This window comes from Seriola lalandi, unplaced genomic scaffold (genome assembly GCF_002814215.2).
Source record: "Seriola lalandi dorsalis isolate HSWRI2012SDOR001 ecotype SW California unplaced genomic scaffold, Sedor1 jcf7180002054672, whole genome shotgun sequence".
Taxonomy (NCBI): domain Eukaryota; kingdom Metazoa; phylum Chordata; class Actinopteri; order Carangiformes; family Carangidae; genus Seriola; species Seriola lalandi.
In genome coordinates, this window is record NW_019525225.1 from 1,486,664 (window position 1) to 1,505,094 (window position 18,431).

Below are 18,431 nucleotides of genomic sequence, written 5' to 3' on the forward strand. Positions count from 1 at the left end.
TAAACACAATGCACAGACTGGTTTTCTCTGTATGTCAATTGAAAAATGTTGGCTAACTCAATTTGTTTTTTCTTTTTTGTTTCTTTTTTCCTTTTGTTTTAATTTTGTTTGGTTGCATAGTGAAAAGCACAAAATCACCACAGCACTCTTTGCAGCTGTTTCATTAGTTTTGCAAAACGGATGGATAGAAAAACTGATGTCATTTGCAATAAAAGTTCAAAAGACACTGAAGTGATGGTGGAATTTAAACAATTACTGTCTGACATGGTTGTCTACGCCCATGTGGCAAAAGTCCATCATAAATGCTACTACTCTGGGCGAATTAGGACCAAAAGTGTCCAAATGATTCATATTTGCAACAAGCAGCAGAACTGGCCTCCATTTATGGTTTGACGCCCTCAACATATTGGAGCCAATATGTTGACCAGTATGGTTTTGCACGAACTATTGTGTAGATGTCTGCAGTACTGCATAAGAGCCTCTATGCTCTGCAATACAACATGCTGCCAATTAATAGAAGGTTGATTTTGTGGTAGTTTCTCACTTTTAGATTTTTGGCTGTATGGTTTCAGTTTAAACCACAGTGTCAGTCAGACCCATGACCACCATGCAGTGATAAAACTACAAACATGGAGAGCCAAAACTGAGTCCAGAGTCATCTGTTCATAATTTATCAGCAACACTATTTCATTCCAATTTATAAGATAAAATTTCAAAGTTTTCAATGCAAACTGTCACACTGAAAAAATAAAAGTAAAATAAGATACTTTTGTTAAACTTACTATAGTAGAAACTCATCTCCAAGTCTTAGCTACAACGTTTTAGTTTCTGTTACATTACTTTTTTGCAATAATGTGATTTCTGAAGAACAATGCATTTCTGTTGATGATGTTTATGTTCAGGAAGTTCATTTTGTTAACTGTAAACTGGTGTGTTGAATGTTCCAACTGTGGCAGCCACATGATGGACAAAGTAAAATGAATTGACAACAAAAATTGTTTAACAACTACAGATTTGTCCTCTAACCGATATTTTTTATATTAACTGTTTTAATGTGGAAGGGTTGGTAATACTACCAATTCCACTGAGACTCGCCACCCCAGTATATAACTCTACACAGCCTACAGCTACTCTACAGCTCTGCATTTTGGTTTGGCTCATCCCATGGTTAGGTTCCTCTGTTAGCAGACTTTCCCAACACACAAATTCACACGCCCTGGATTTCCATTACCTGCCCATGCCTAAAGTGGCGATGAGACAACGTTAAATACAGGTTGGTGCAGAGAGAGATATATAATCAGGGCAAACCAGATCAAATACTGTATTATACTTTAATAGTTGTGGACAGAGAAGTGTCCAATGGGATGCCAATGTTATTGTGTTTCTGATAGATGCATAATAGCCTCTCAGACTGACACAGTAAGTTGGGTCAAACATCTTATGTCTTCCCAAACTGAGCCACTGACATTGGTCAACACACATCTACAGTATATTAGGGATGGGGTTTTGCTCAATACTGCTGTTATTTATGTACTGCCTGAATAATTTACACAGAAAAAAACAAAAAGAGAGACAGACGGAGGGCTAGGGAAATCATGCACAAGTGGGCACATCAAAGACTACAAGTGATGCTTTTTTTTTCCTCTTGGTAAAGTAAAATAACTAAATATGCAAGCAAGTGGGACGCTTACAACGTAATTTACACTGCAACGAACACAGTTTCCTAGAAATTAGATTTACATACAACTAATTTGCAGCAACAGATATGCTTTGAAGTAAAGGTAAATCAGACTTGGTTACGTTTCCTATGAACATTGTGAGGCAATCTTAATTAACGTATTTGGTAAATTGCAAAAATGTTTATCCCAAATGTATCAGTAAAATTTTCAGAGACAAAGTTATTGTTTTCTGCAAAACTATCTGATCCTACAGTATAATATCCACTTGTAGTGACCAGGGCGTTATTAAACTTCTTTGTGGTTAGCTTACACAGGGACTATTTACATTTGACCAAAACTACAATCTCTCCCTAACATTAACCAAAGTGCTATCGTTGCCTAACTTCAACCACAGACGGGACTGTGCGAAACTCATTCTCTGGTGTGACGGTCATTGACTTTGTACACCGGCTGTCCACCCCAACCACCTTCTACCAACTATTGCACTTCATAAATGTAGCGCTTTAAATGATTTAAAAAAAAACACAAAAAAAAAACATTGCCTCTGAACATGATCCATTTGCGATTACGTGACTACATAATTACAACATAACCGGGAATACAATTTTGCATTATACAAATGTAAATTTTCCAGGAGACAGGGTTGTGCCATGACATGACATGGAAGCTCTTTGGTGAACCAGTAATTTCAAAAAATTCATCTGAAGATTGCGTTCAAATTATAAGTTTTCTTTGAGAACCACCCTTCAAAAGACCTCTCTTTGCTTGGCAATTATATGGTTCTGATTAGCCATGTTTTGAGATTATCATTGACAGTGAACTTAGAAGAAACAATAGGGTCTTGCCTATGCACAAATGTCGTGGTGTTTTCTAGGCTTTTTACCACTGTATGTATAGGTCAGTTGTTTAAAGAGTGAGGTTTTATTAGTTGCCTGTCTGATTTGTTTTCCTCTTTCAAGTTGTTGCTACTAGCAGCACACCAAAAAGCAATTTTGTAAGAGCAATTATATGGAGCACGATCACACCAAAATTGGAAACTGAGGTTGTCTGAGGCTTCAACACCACCTCCCCTGACTACTGGTGTCTATAAACAGTTTGTTGCTAAATAATCTAAGTAGCTCTATTTCAAAGGTGTGGTAGCTGTTAGGTCATGATAAAAAGGATCTCTCACACAATGAAGGAGCCAACTCTTAGTTACTTCCGTAACTAATTATGATCACCCATACAATGCAAGCAAACCCATTCAAACAGAAAGCAACTTGTTGTGCTTTGTCTTGATATAAATTAGAATGGATGGTAGAAGTTTGTGAATTATAATGTGTAATCAATGGCAAAATTTGGTCAGGCAAACTGTACTGGGATTTCTAGCTACTACTTGAGAAAAAGATAAAACATACATTCATATTGCATTGCATTGATGAAAGATTTGACGAAATGCCTTTAGCATTTTGCTCTGCTTGTCTTGCTTGCATAGGTTTTCCCTCTCTTGAGTGTCTTCTCTTGCCAATAAGGAACAAAATTTTGGCTCAGAAGTCTTTGGCCTGTTTCATTAGAAAAGTCATGCAACATTCTTTAAAGAGTGTCAACTTTCAGCCACAATACACATAGCTTTCAAAAAAAGAGACGTGAAAGGAAATCATCATGTAACGTTACAGCAGGGGTATACCCTAAATCAACACTTTGAAATACTTTATGGTCCAAATGCTGAAGACGTCACAGCCAATGAAAAGGCAATTATGGCTGAGAAATACCTGCTGTTAGGTAATCTCCTTAAATAAATGTGCAGAATTGAATTTTCAGAGAAGGCACACAAGACGATACTGTCTTCTGTGATGTCAGTGATGGTTGACTTACAGTAAACAGCCTCAAAAGATCACTCATGGCTATATTCCATGAATTACATTTTTACACACCTCATCCACACAAGCACATCTACATATGCACGCACAGATAATACTTTGTGTAATGCATTATCCACAATGCAGCATACTGTTGCACTGAAGCAATAAAAGTTGAGCTGAATTAACATCTTGAAAAAGTTGAAATAAATTTCAATGGCATTTCAATAATACATTTATAAGACAGCCATACATACAGCCACAACTACAGGAAATGAAAAAAAATATATGAAAGAGTCTGAATGGCCCCCCTGATACGACCCATGGGATCGTCTCATGAAATAGCACCCCTACAGTGGAAAGCGTACCGCACCTTCACCATCATGGTTCCAATAATAAACATGCGGTTAAGTTAATGGAAAAGTCACAAGTTTAGGCACAACAGCAGCTTAGAAAGGGTTTAAGGAAAGATCATGATTTAAGCTACAACAAGTACTGAAATATTATATATAGGTCGTTGTCATGGTTACAACATTAAACATGTACTAATGTGGAACAGCCATGGTAAAAAGAAACAACGATGACTATTGGTTGGAAATGGTAATCATACAAAAGTCCCCTGTGTCAAAATCCATCCATCCACCCAAACCTTGTCCTAATGTGGACTTTGTCGCTCTTTATACTACATCACCCGATTTTTGCTCCCATCGTAATTAGCATGGGCGCTAAGGGTCACCTGTAAGTCGTAACAAGACACTTACAGAGAGGAATTTTAGGGTTGTTTTTTAGTGGAGGAAAATGTCAAAAAATCTGCGAAGAATCAGTTGTGCCTATGGAAGCTCTGAGACCATCTGTGGATCCAGCAAACTGTTAAACACAAACCTGATCATAAGTTCTTTTTGGTTTCCTCTACGTAGACCCTCACATGTCTAAATGCAACTCTAAGGAAACTTTTTGTGCGACAAACATGAAAATTGTATTAAACTATCATATATATTTTGGTGGATATATATGGACTGCCACAATACAGAAAGTCAGGCGCTAATCTACATTTGTCTGTTGGAGCATATTTCACGACATGTTGCCCTGATGAGATAGCATACCAGCGAAGCAAGTTAGCTAGCTAAAGGTTCTTTGATTTTCTGTTGAAGTAAGCAGACAACAAGGAAGCTAGCATACTGTTCTGACGCTGTATACAGTTCTAAAACTTTACTTCATTTGTAATTAATACGTAGATCACACAAAGCTGCACATCTGGTTGTACAGATTTGTTTTGACATTTGCAAATGATGACTTCTTTTGAACGTGATTTATTGATAAACCACATCCTCTATGAAATCATGTTACTTATGGAAAATTACAAGCTGGCAACATTTATTAAAGAACATGATCAGACTGAAATAATGAGTAGAAGATTCTCCCTTTCTCTTTCTATCATGGATGACCCATTTAGGAGTGTCAGGCACACACCTGATGCAGTGCATTTACCTGTAGTGCAGACACAAGAAGCATCACCCATGACCATGTGTTGATTTTGACCTACTTTGAAAGCTCGATTTCACAATGGGTAAGCACATAGTTTCGCACAGGTTACCCATTTACCCAGTTTTGTCACAAATCAATAAGAGATCTAATTTTCGTAGGGGAAAATGATGATTAAAGATTAGATTCTCATGCTCTGGTACATTTAAAACTGACATGAACAACAGCAGCAAAGACCTACAGTTACAACTTTTAATGCATATTGATTAAATTCAAGGCATAGACTGGCACGGTTGATTTTCGTGAAAAGCAGAGAAGATAAACCAGAATATGTTCATGACACGCAGCTCTTTTCTATGTGTACAGCAGCTGTACTTGTTGATTAACAAAGATGCCAAAAAACATTCTGCAAGCACTCTTTGTCCAGCGTAGTTTGGGGAGCTGTTTATCTTACATGTTTATAGATCACAATCAAACTTGGAATGAGGATCAGTAATTATTTATATATTCAAGTTTGTATGGGTAATAAAACAAGAAAATTGACCACAAATGCCAAAATCAACAACAGTAGCACATGTAAACTGAAAAAGAAGCCATTTATATAACTACAAGGCCTACAAAGCATCTTCTATCAAAAAAAAAATCTTTGCTAAACCCAGTCTCTTGGGTTATCTGTTGGAAGCTGACCAGAATGACATCAGCAGGTACAAAATGGCTACCAACATGAAGAGATGCTGTGTAAGATAAAGTATCTGATCAAACCCAGAATCAAACATAGTGGCTTCAGCAATATTCATGGTATTGTCCTCAAAGTGTCACTGAAACGGGGGTTGGGCTTCCCCATGACCTGAGGTCAAACTACAGTGACATGCTGCAGCTTGTAGGATCCACCACTGAGCAAGCACATTGCTACGTAAGTGACTGGGAGACAAGTAGCTCCCATGCTTTTCCAATGTCAAAGTAGCTTCCAGCAAAAATACATACACACAGGCATTTATGCTGGATGACTAACCACAGACTCAGAATTAAGATAAACTTTGTAGCAACTCCTCAATTATTAATACAGTCATAAAGTCCCTGGTGAAATGATATATTCTCATATACAAACATCACTTTAATGATAAAACAGTAAAAAAAAGCTAACTTTTTTTTTTTCAAACCTGTAATATGTGGCGGAGCATTTGTGAAGATGTGATCATGCGATAAATTAACGAAAACCTTTAAATCAGTTATTTCCAGTCGTTAGTTTTCAGAGGGCTCTTAATACAACTGTACTTTGGCTCAGTGAGGTTCTTGCTTTTAAAGTTTTTGTTGATTGTGTACACACGTCATATTTGACTTCCCTGCGATTCCAAAGTGCTGGCAAAGCCAGATGTGCCTCTACACGCTGTCCACATTAGAAGACCAATACATGTGACAACCTGGCAGCAAGCTTTGACAAGCCAAGGGGATACTTACTTGCTTGGTCCCACACTTCCGTAACACAGTATCACAAACTTAATCTCACTTTTTTTTCTCTCCAAGTCTCTCTCTCTCACACACATATATATACACACATAAATGTATATGTTAGACAGAAACCACCTTTAATTTACTTTTACCTTTAGTGGGATCGGCCTCTTTCTCCTTTTGTCCTTTCCTAGCCCCCTTCTTTTTCCCTTTCTTATCTTTCCTCTTGCTCTCCGTCATGCTGTCAGAACAAAGTAAATCCTCTCAGGAAAAGACAGAGAAAAAAAAACAGGTAGTCCTGTTGGGAACGTGTGGCAAGTGGGCACCACCAGACTCTGAGTCTGTTAGAGCGTCTCTCCTCCTATATAGACTCACACCAATCAAGTACAGCAAGGAACCACCTACTCACAGCAGGGCAGAGGGAGAGAGAGGGAGAGGAAGGGAGGGAGAGGGAGAGGGAGAGAGAGGGAGGGAGGGAGCAGGGAGAAAAATAGGGAGAGAAAGGTAGAGAGGCACTGCTCAAGAAACTAAGAGGGGAAAAGTGAGAGAATACAGAGGGAGGGAGGGAAGAAAGAGGGAGGGGAGCCAGCAAGGCATTTCCCATTGCTTTAAGGCAATCAACTGTTCCCTTACTGGATCTATCAGATAAGCAGTGGCTCTGTCCTCAGTTACGGCTGCAGGGCCACAACTGAGGACAGAGAGAGACTGGTCCCGAGGAGTCCACAAAAAAATCTGAAGCTGGCCCAGTCATGCTCCGTGGCCCTGCTTGTAGCCAACTCTGTTTCCTCTCCCCCGTGAGCATCTTCTCCTTTGTAATGGCCCATGCAAAAATGGAGCAAGACCAGTTAAGTTGTCCCCTCTGCACTGCTGACCCCACCCAGATAATTCAGGCAAAGACCTGCCCTTGCCAGGTTGATGTCGGGGTCCCAAAACACTGCACATCTGGTTCAGATTTCCTGGGCACAGATTCTGTGGATATGTGTAGGAGAGTGGTGTGTGAGGTGCAGAATTTCAGATCACAATCTGTGACATACTGCTTCTTGCAAAATTACACAAAATCATCTCTGGCTTCCCTAGCTGCTCCCCTTCCTCACCTCTTTTGTCTGTCAGTTCCCCCCTCAGCACTACAGGCAAGTTCCAGCATGTCTGTGGTTGTATCTCTCTCTCACACTTATCAGTGTTAGCCAGGTTTCATCAATGTCCACGCAGCAGTAAGGATTTATAACCATTACAACAAGCTTTTATATAAGCTTTGTTATACTTGCAATAGAAAGCAATATGATAAAAATCCATTATTTTTCATTCTGAAAGGTGAGAGGGCAGGTCACCTTTCCTTCAGCTTTTTCAATGTGTTCAGACAGTTTCAAAGCACAGAGGAAAATAGGGCAAGGAGAGACACATGAGATAAAGGTAGGACAGCACTGAGTACAGAATGACGCCCTGCCTGACTTTAATACAATAAGAGGATATTCTACTCATCTGTGCGAAACAATATCTAATGCAAACATTACTTCAACAACAACGCTGCGGCTAATCTGTTTATCTTCATTTGTCATAGCCAAAACTTTAACTACATGATGATCACAGTATTATTTTATATCACAGTAGGGTTTTCTAATTTCATGCTGACTGAACTTCACTGTCCTCCTAAGTGGCAAGGAAATAAAATATGTTGAGACAACAGCAGAGTGACTCTCAGTGAAACTCGTGTTTTAAAAAAAAAGAAGAATCAGTAGATGAGTCATCTGCAGGGCCCTCCCGAGGTTTTCTCACTCCAGCCCTCAGAGGATTCTTGACGTTACTTGGGAGGAGGCGTCAGCACCAGGGATTGGAAGGGGCAGCAGAAGGGTCGTGTCTTAACAGGTCAGCGCACTCAATAGCCTAAGTCTCATCTGTGGGCAACAAGACTGAGGAGGTCAAACCAAGGCCAAGGTTTGACACGTCAATCAGGTCCAGTGTAGTGCTTTTCCTAGTTCAGAAATGAACTGCTCTTTCCTCTCGCCTGCCCTCCCAGAGGTTGTTCTCGATGATCTAATCTGTCAGCAGAGGTAAGTGAGGACTGGCAGGGGCTACGGCGTGTCAGAGAGCTGCTGCCCTGCCGCCCTATCTCCCCCCCAATCTCAACACTCACTTCCTCCCCTACTACTCTACAAGATGAGACTCGCTCCCAGGCCTGTGAGTCTGTGGGTGGGCATGTAGTTTATGTATGTGTCAGAAAGGTGAGTAGGCCTATTTGTGACGTCAGGACAAAAGAAATGTGACTTTCGGGTTGATGGGATTTAGATTTAGAACAGGATGTGGTCGTTTCTGTGCTTCTCACAACATTTTCTCACAGTGCTCCTTCAAGATCCCGTGATTGTCTTCAAGACAACCCTGTCTCCAAAAAAATTACGCCACTATAAAACTAAACTGCGACGACGAATTCGTACTTTCAGGGTGGATTATGTTCAGACGCAATACGCTTTTTGTCTGACTGGAGCGCTACATTCATCAACTGCAGCGGAGTTGCCAGGAGGTGGGTGGGGGGGACGGATGGTGAACAAAGTGCACGACTGTCACAGCAGAGACTGGAGGTTGCGTCCAGAGTCCCGTCTGTGGTTAGGTTTAGGCAACAAAAGCGCTTTGGTTAAGATTAGCGAAAGAACATGGTTTTGGTTACATGTAAATTAACATGTTCTGTCTGAAGTCATTGAGAACATTTTCTGTATTAAACCAGAACATAAACTTTCCCTAACGTCAACCACGTGCTGTGAGTGCCTAAACATAACCATAAAAACGTTTTAATAATGCTGTAATCACTGGATGTTGTATAGCGAGATCGGATACTGTGGGAGAAGACACATACGTTGTCTGTGAACATTTTACTGACACAGCTGGTGTGTCGAAGTATTTGCGTTTGTGTAAATTAACAACATTTACTCACTATGTTAATCGAAAATGTAAGTCGGTCACAATAACTTTGAGTATAAAACATATTTGCTGTCGCAGCTTAGTTACATAGAAACAGAAATTTTAGGACACAGGGTTGCTGCAAGCTGAGCCACACAAGATGCAAAGAAGTGAAATATAAGAGTAGCTGATATGAGTAATGGGGGTATATGGCACATAACTGTAGGAGCATTGGCACTTTGGGAATAGGGTTGACTTATGAAGCACTTGTCTCAAAGTTTTGGCAAACTTATTGAATTGTGACCAAATTTGAAAAATTTGCAGTCTATCAATATGGAAGCAAAAATGTTAGAGTTTTATGATCACTACTTTCCACAACTGTGTCCAACTTGCCAGTGTTCCATAAAACATGGATATGCAAAAATTGCATGCAAACACACACAAAAGGGAACAGAGAGAGCGTAATAGTAGACTGCACAATGTAGGAAAATTAGGTTGTGTATTTGTCCACAAGTTTGTGCGATGAGCTCTGAACAAGGCTGAGCTGCTGTATATGAGATTGTAGGGTATAACAAGAGTCTGAAATGAACTCCATTTTTCACACCCAGGCACAAATATGGTCACGGACGTGTGCATCTAAACCTCCTTCTCTTTTTTCTAGTCTCCTCGAAAGCATCTGCTGTTTTTCAACAGCCGTGGGCCGTCCTTGTATCAGGGTCTGGAGGTGGAGGGGCACAGTGGGCCAGTGTGGGAGGAGCATGACTTGAAGAGCAAATCCAAAAAAAAAAAAAAAAATGGAGCCAACCCCTAAAAGTTCTGACATGGATCCTTTGTATGCCCTGCTCATAAATGCTTCACAGGCCCCATCTCCGCCTGCCTCCTAATCCCTCCTCACTGCTCCCAGAAAAGGGGAGACAGCTTTCCTGTATGATGGAGTTGAGCAGCTCTCTCCTAACAACAGCATACCTGCACATCATCACATTGATACTGCTCAGCAGCTCAACAGCACTCCTGCCCTTTCACAGGCACAAGAGTTTATCTTTTTTAGACATAATGGCTTTAAACAGCCATTAGGTTATGTTGTTTACATCTGCCTGCTTTTTTGCCAACAAAGTGTATATGGGTGTGGGGGGACTTAAAGTAGGGGATAGTGCCTGCTTTTAACACACATGTGAAGTCTTTACCCTCAGAGGTGAGGCAAGGGCAGGGAGGGAGAGAGAGGACGCAGAGAAACAGGAACGAAAGAGGATAAATGGTAAGAAAGGGAGCAGGGAAAGAGAGAGGGAAGGGGAGGACATATAGGTAAAAAGTGCAAAAGAGAGAAAATAATGTCCTCTTCATCAGATGACAGTAAACAGCCCCACCTGCTGATATTCACCTTTTAACAAGGCATCTGCTCCCTCAGCTGACCACGCACTGAGGTGTGTTGTTGGAACAACACAGGCAGGCTGACTGATTACTGAAACAAAAACCTGCTCACCCAGCCGTAGTGTGTGTTGTAGTACAGACCAAGGAGATTGCGTAAAATGCACGTTTCTGAGCAGAAATATAATTTGCTTGATGCTGCCAGTCTTGCTGCTTTCCATGTGTGTTCATGGTGTATGTACAAGTGGCTTTCTGTATGAATGACGGACAAAAGATGAGAAGCATGTGACGAGGCACTGAAGACTTATGTCACTGGGTGGGCTGGTGAAGCCCCCTTAAGGGGAGACACGACACAAATCAATGTCAGTGACATCTGGAGGCCTGAGGAAGGGGCTATTTTCTCAAGGTCAGCTGTGCCAAGGTCAACTGAGATTCTCGATCTGAATGTTACTAATGACTCTGCACAGCAGCTGAGATCAGGATCACATAAAGAGACTAGAAATCACAGGCATTGCCTCATTTAATTAATCGAGCAAATGGATGGATGAATTTAAATCAAATATGACTTTTTGGTATTTACAGAGAGCTGCTAAAAATCAAGGAGAAACAGCAAGAAAGAATTTAAGTGTTAAACAAGGAAGTGATCCTGGGTGGATTCAGCTCTTTGACGTTTCCGCAGCACATAGCTGTCACCATGGTAACCACAGTCTTAAGGGTAGCAACTAGAGTATGTGAGAGAGAGAGAGATGTGGAAGGGCGGAGTGAGGATGAGAGACAGGGGGAGAGAAACAAGAGAGGATGCAAGCGAGAAAGTAGGCGATAATGTGTAAGAAATACAGTGGGAAGACGAGTGAGAGAGGCAGCAATAAAAGAAAGGTAAGACAGGAGAGCAACGAAGACAGAGCGAAACTGAGAAACAGAGAGTGAAACAAAGAAACACAGTGAGGTATCCACTGAGCAGCTGCAGCCTGGCCACTGTATCGCTCCAGAAGAGAGATGTCCATGAGTAAGCCTGTGCCAAGCCTGCTGGGAAGCACTGCAGTAGCATCTCAGAGAGGGAGAGATGACAAACATCAGCACTGAGCATGCTCCACTCTCAAGGCCACTGAGAAAATGAGATTTCAGCTCTTTAGCCTCTCAGTTTGTTCAGTTCTCCAGCTCTATTCCAGTCTCCATCTGTCACTATCCAGGTTTCATGAGCACAACACACCACCAGTGCCTGTCTCTCTGCTTCTGACGTGGCCCCGCACCGGCTTAAATCTGACTGATGTGTCTGATAACTGATTGATCTAATGGTAAGGGGCATCTTCCCCCACTTAAGGCCAGGCTGATTCATATTGTGACAGGTTTGATTGGGGCTGAGAGGAACAAGACATGAGCATAGCAACTCATCAGCCAATGGGGCATGATACTGCAATGACAGGCCGGCACCACAGCAGCCTCGCGCACGCCACAGCCCTGTTGCCAGATGTGATCTCCAAACTCTTACTGATCATCTTCCTCACCTGGACGGCTGCCAGAGCGGCACTGGAGAATGACAGCCATACATTTGTGCCAGACCTACAATTAAGCTGAGGTTGATTTATAATTTTTTTTTGCTTTTTCTGCTTGTTCTGCAGACAGGCAGACAGACAGACAGACAGACAGACAGACAGACAGACACACCCACGCAGAGTTACAATTTTGTGCTTTTCCTTGTTTGATGAGTGAAAAATGCCTCTCTTTGGCATCAGTCATGGTTATGTGATAACATGTGTTGTCATGTGTGCATGAGAGACAAAGTTTGCATGCACTAAATGTATGTATGTGCGTGTGCGTGTGTGTGTGTGCGTGTGTGTGTGCATGTGTGTGTGTGTGTGTGTGTGTGTGTGTCAATTGCCACTCAACTTCCATTGTGGCTGAAGTACTGAACACTGTAAAATAATTTTCTGCTTGCTGATAACATTGGTGATACGACATCTTCACTTTCTATATCTTTCTACTCTGATAACAAATAGCCTCTCCATTGGACAATAATAGCTCATTGCTATGATACTAAAATAGTACAAATATTTTTAATGACAGATGTTGTCTGAGCATGACTTTGATGATCCTCTTAAACAAAAATCTTCTTAAGGCTGCCTGATTGAATCTCTCTATCTCTCTTTGCCTCTGTATTTTTCCTCTTTTAAAACATATTTATTTTTTTGGAGTCTCTGCGTCTCTGCCTGTCTCTCTCTGCCTGTCTCCCTCCCTTCTGTCTAAGGGAGAGATAAAGAGGTTTGTGTGACTGTGAGCAGATTGACTTGAAGATAGAGGCTGGAAGCAGATCTCTTCCACCTCCTCATTCTGCTCTTTCTCTCCTGCTCTCACCCAGATGAATAGACAAACAGTCTCCCACATGCTCTCACAGTTTATCAAACACACACCCACATAGAACCAGGTCTTCACGCAAACACATATGTGTGCTCTCACCAGAGAGAGCAACACACACTCAATCTAAGTGTCCTCGGGCCGACAAAGTATACACTGTCACACTCAAATACAAACATACCCCCTCAAACACGCACATACGCATACGCATACAAACACACAGGTGCATCCACATGTAAATAGAAGAAGCACATGGGTCAATAAATGCGTTCAAAATGGATCTGTTTTCCACTCATGGTGTACGTAATACAAACCATTTCCCTGTAAAAAAGCGTTCTTCATTTACAAAATGGACTGTTAAGACACCACATCTGAAACACAGCATAAAACCAGGCTTGTTGTTTTTTTCCATTACGCACATTTTTCACTCTAAAACCAACTGACTAAACTTTTTATATCTATATTTTATATCTTACATGGGATTCATGTATATAATTTGGAATGTTGGAAAAAATATATCATAACAAATTATCATTATTATTAATCAAACTAATAATCCATTAACAGAATGAGTCTTACTGATTCGGTCTGTACTGTTCATAATCTTCATCTCAGAAAAGATTAAAAATGATTCCCAAACCTTAATGATTTTTTTCTTTGAGCAAACTGCAATGGTCCATAAACATTTCAATATTATATGGATTATGTGGATTAAAATGATTGAATGATAAACGTCACTTCACTTTAAATGAATCCATCAATTAACTTGTCACGCATGGTGAAAAATCAACTTTAAACTGCAGAAATGTAAATTGACACAAGGGAAAACACGGGAAGGTTGTGTTCTTATCAGCAACTGCCCCCCACCACATTCAAAAACATACGTGCATCCGCTCTCTGCTTTGCATTCTTCGCATCAAATCAAATTCCTTTTGCGCTCTGCACTTGTCCTTTATCTCCAGAATGTGCTTTTAGAGCAACACAAACATGTCACAATGAGGACAGTGTGAGGAGTTTCACACAGAGTGAAACCAGCTTCTTGGTCAAATCATTTGCATTTCTGTTTTTGCCTCTCGTGGCTGAGCTTGAGCTTATCAAGAGGCTTTCTTATCTCTTTGTTTGTTTTTCACCAATGTAGGCTTTTCCTGGAAAACAGGCCACTACGCATGTGTAAGCTTAGATCATGCTTTGGCGGCATAAGCCCACATCAAGGCGGTCTCAAATTGAGTGAACTTGATAAGTGGGCAAGAGAGTGGTCCCAGTTGACAGTGCCAGGATGCCCTCACACTGTGCTCTGGCAAGCCAGAAATGGCTGACAGGAAGCCAGGACTGTGGTAGGTCATCTTAGAGCGACAGAATGACGGCACAAGCCCACAGAACCTTCTCCGTCCCTCTAAAAGCAGTTGAATCTATCGCCAAGCGCACCGGTGACGAACAACACACGGACTAAGAAGGAGGTCAAAGCTAGCTAAAGCTGTAATAGTTCTAAATAGGCAAGCAACCACCAGTATGAGCAGCTTAGTGAAGGAGGCGCAGTACCAAAGCTTTAGCCTAAAATCTAATAGTTGCGTTTTAGCCAACGGAGTATTAATTGTTGCTCAAAAAGCCATGTAGTAATAATATAACACTAAACTATGTTTGTGTGGATAAAGATGAAGTGCTAAGACAGAGGAGCACACGATAGTGGCAACTTGCTGACTGCAGGGCAAAACCGAGGGCAGTTGACCGATAGTTCTATCTGAATGGCGTTTTGACAGGAAAATATGATATGGCGCCCTTTGTATTATTTTTCAGGTACATTTTGTGTTGTTTTGTAACACTGGCTTGCCTACAGTGGTTTTCGGGCCCATGGCCATTTGCAGCATGATAAATGCCAGCTTGCAAGCCTAATGTCATGGAGAAAACAAGGGAATGAAAAGAAACATGCCTAGACAATGCGTAGCAAAAGTACACATCCCAACAGATGTGATGGAGAAAAAGCGGAAACGCGGCTACAGGGCTCACACTACGGGGACTTTCTGTAACACTGATCTTACTGGCTCTTACAAGTACAACAGACCTCTGTGAGGAATGTTGCTTTCTCATTTAGGGTAAAATAACCCCCAGAGTTAAGGGGTATCAATATCACAAGGGAGATATATTCCTCTTTTGTCTGCATTTGCTGCAGTGAGGTGATGGTTAGTGTGCTGGTCTGTGGGCCAGCTGGGACACATCTCAGTTCACCCGTGTGCGCGCACACACACACACACACACACACACACACACACACACACACACACACACACACACACACACACAAACACACGCACATACTGAAGCTTGCTCTATGCTGCTCACTATCTTTCAACAACAAGCTGAGCAGGGACCAGACGGAAAGAGGTCCTATTTGTGCAGGAAGATAAATACACTTCTGCACCCAGTCCTGTCCCCTCCAGATTAGAGCAACACAATAATGAGCAGGAGCACTGGTGGAAGGTCAGAAGAAAGCAAGGGTAAAGGATAGAGTAACAGCCTACTACCAAAACACACACCCCCGCACGCATACATGCAAGAGTAATCACAGACAGGCACGCAGGGTTTATCTTTAATTATCAGGGCTTAATATTTAATAATTCTCAACAAAAAATGTTCCCTTGTACTGTATTTCACATGTGAATCCAGTCACTGAAGTGTGTTATTTATGAAGTTAAAGTATGTCTCTAATGAATATGAATAAAAACCCCTGTGGGGATTTACTATCTTTTGCTATCTTTCCCAAAATCATTCACTCTGGAAAAGCTCCAGGACTTTACAACTTGATGGCGTCAGTTTTTTTAAACACAAGCAGCACGCAAGAGTCACTGTGAGAGTGAGTGTGAGGTATCTGGTCATCGTACAATGGGATGACGGTGAACTGAAATGTGTCTAAATATCCACATACATACTGTAAATATTCAGGAATGTGTGTGTCGAGTTGTTTACAAGGGATTCTTCTGTGAGTCAGCACTGTCATAATCTTTTATCAGCTCCTCCTCTGTGTTGCATTCAGGATGGTAACACTCAAGAACAGGCCACAGAATTAGGAAATTCATCTCCACTCTGACATGAACGTGTGCTTTCTCTAACTCTGCTGAGACAAACCTCTGCGTCAAAGCAGGAGACCCCTTCACTGTTGAGGGGGAAACATGATTTCTCCTTGGTCCACTTCCAAACACTGCTAACAAGCCATTCCTTTCTGTTTAAAGTCTTTTCATGTTAAGACACACATCAATCCACACCTACAACATACCTGAGGAAACAAACCTTCTCTCAGGATATGTGCTGTGTGTGTGGGGTGAACATGGCCGGACACGTCCCTTAAACACACCGGGAGGCGCCCAGCGGGAGTGCCGGCAGCCCCTCTTTTCAACACTTCAGCACGCTGCACACAAACACAGTTGCCCTTCCCATGGTCCTTTTGTTCCCTATCGTTTTGTTGAAGTTCCTGTCATGGACACTGTCAGCTTTCTCTGGACATTTATAACAGACAGTTATATTACACTTTTAGACAAACACTCACTTCAATGTATGACTTTTTTTTTTTTTTGGACTAAACGGCACTAATCACACTTGAATCAATGCATAAAAGCAGACAAACTTCAGAAGCTAGCCATCTAACAACCAACGCAGGGAAACATGCATATGCTTGCCAACACAGAATTATAGCAAATGCACTTTACAGAAATGCATACAATTACCCAAAGAATAACAACCTAAGCACTGGAAGGCATCTACACTGAGCTGGGAAGAAATTTACTTAAATTGCTTGAATTCCTTATGACACTCAACTTGATACAGATGCGCAGAACTGGAAGAGACTATGTTTAAGTTTACGTATGTTTTAAAAAAGGTTGTAAAGGAACTACATAGTTTTGTCACTGTCAGTCAAAGCTCATTCTCCCGTGTTATAACAACAAACTTTATGACCATGGCATAACCTAAAAAAAAAAAAACGCCAAGAAGATTGTGGTTTTGGCCATGATGTAACACAACATGCTCAAATCTACAGAAAAAACCAGGAGAGGACTAGGAAGTGGTGCATGATGAGAATGAAGTGGCGGCCTGGGGCCTATAGTAAATGAATGCCAGAGAGAGAGTCTGCAGTGAAAGGTTATCTCCTCGCACTGTCCTTCAGTGTCATGCTGCTTCCTGAGAATCTACCTGACACCTTGGTGAGGTGACGCTGCAATGAAGAAGCACCCAGAGGTACAAATATATACACACATACCTACATGTATGTGTTATATATACTGTATATATATTTGTATATAACACTGCGTGTAGTTGAGTAATTATTAGCTGCAGTGATTCTGCTTGCAACTTTGGCAATCTTTGTTGGCCTTTCACATTGGAGTGATGAGACATTTATACTTTCAACTTCCAGCTAAAACATGTTGCCTTGTTTTTGAGAACATCATGGTATTTTCATAATAATAATAATAATAAGTATTGCTTTCGTGCTGTTTTTCCACACTGTATTTCACTTGCAATGACAGAAATTGTAACATTGCTCAAATTGTAATCCCCCATCAGGTCATAACTTGACACTGGCAACAAAACAATACACATATTTTTAAAAATCTGCTGTGACACTGTCTATAAATAAACTGTAGCTGAGGTTGACATTTAAGACCTTAAGCTGTTTACACAAACTTTTGATGCCCTGTGATTGAGGATCCCTGTTGTCATCTATAAACCTGTTTATGGAATATTATGGAATGTGTTTTCTTGGTGCTACGCCCACAGCTAAAAAGATCTACAAGCGAAAGAGCATCGAAATTTGTGCCCGCCAGCTTCACCCTCCCTCCTTGGACTGAGCAATAGTAGGTTACTTCTACACCAACATGCCAAAACAATGTTGATCTCAACAGTAATTTGTGCGATCCTGACACTGCTGACAACAAGCCTGATGTTACAGGCAATTATAGTGTTCCTAAAAAGTATCTATCAAATGTGAATCCAACCCTGTGTCAGTTTGGTTCTGCAGAGACAACAAGCACCACAAGTGGGAAGAAAAATATTTTACATGCCACAGTAACCAGTTTAATATTGGACGGAGCCAAGCAGCTTATTCAGGTTTCAGATCATTGAAAAATGAGCTTACCTGGGTTTCTCAGAGTTATGCCATTTACATGCATTGATCCAGAGCTGGATTACTGGACTAAACAGGGTTAATAATGGAGCTGTCAATAGATGTAAACAGAGCTTAATGCATATGAAACAAGGCTAATAGCCCTGCAACAATTTATTGGCAGCTTTTTTCTTCCAAGTATTAGTCAATCTCTTGGCCACATATACTGTATATGTACTGCAAATTTAATATTGCTCTCTGAACATAAGCTATGCCAAAACCGACACG

At 41.1% G+C, this 18,431-nt stretch overlaps 1 protein-coding gene across 5 annotated transcripts in view; it reads right to left on the bottom strand.

The window, feature by feature from the left end:
- The window catches only part of nrg2a (neuregulin 2a), an 86,987-nt gene that overhangs the window by 39,859 nt on the left and 28,697 nt on the right, over positions 1–18,431 (bottom strand). Inside the window, exon 1 of one of the 5 annotated variants that reach the window (XM_087177998.1) lies at positions 6,601–6,982. The exons of 2 other annotated variants lie outside the window; for them this stretch is intronic. In XM_087177998.1, the coding sequence (XP_087034124.1) occupies positions 6,601–6,688 (88 nt within the window). In that variant the 5' untranslated portion in view covers positions 6,689–6,982. Of the gene's footprint in view, positions 1–6,600; positions 6,983–18,431 lie in introns of those variants that run through there. 2 more of the 5 variants (XM_023421494.2, XM_087177997.1) reach the window with 2 other exon arrangements.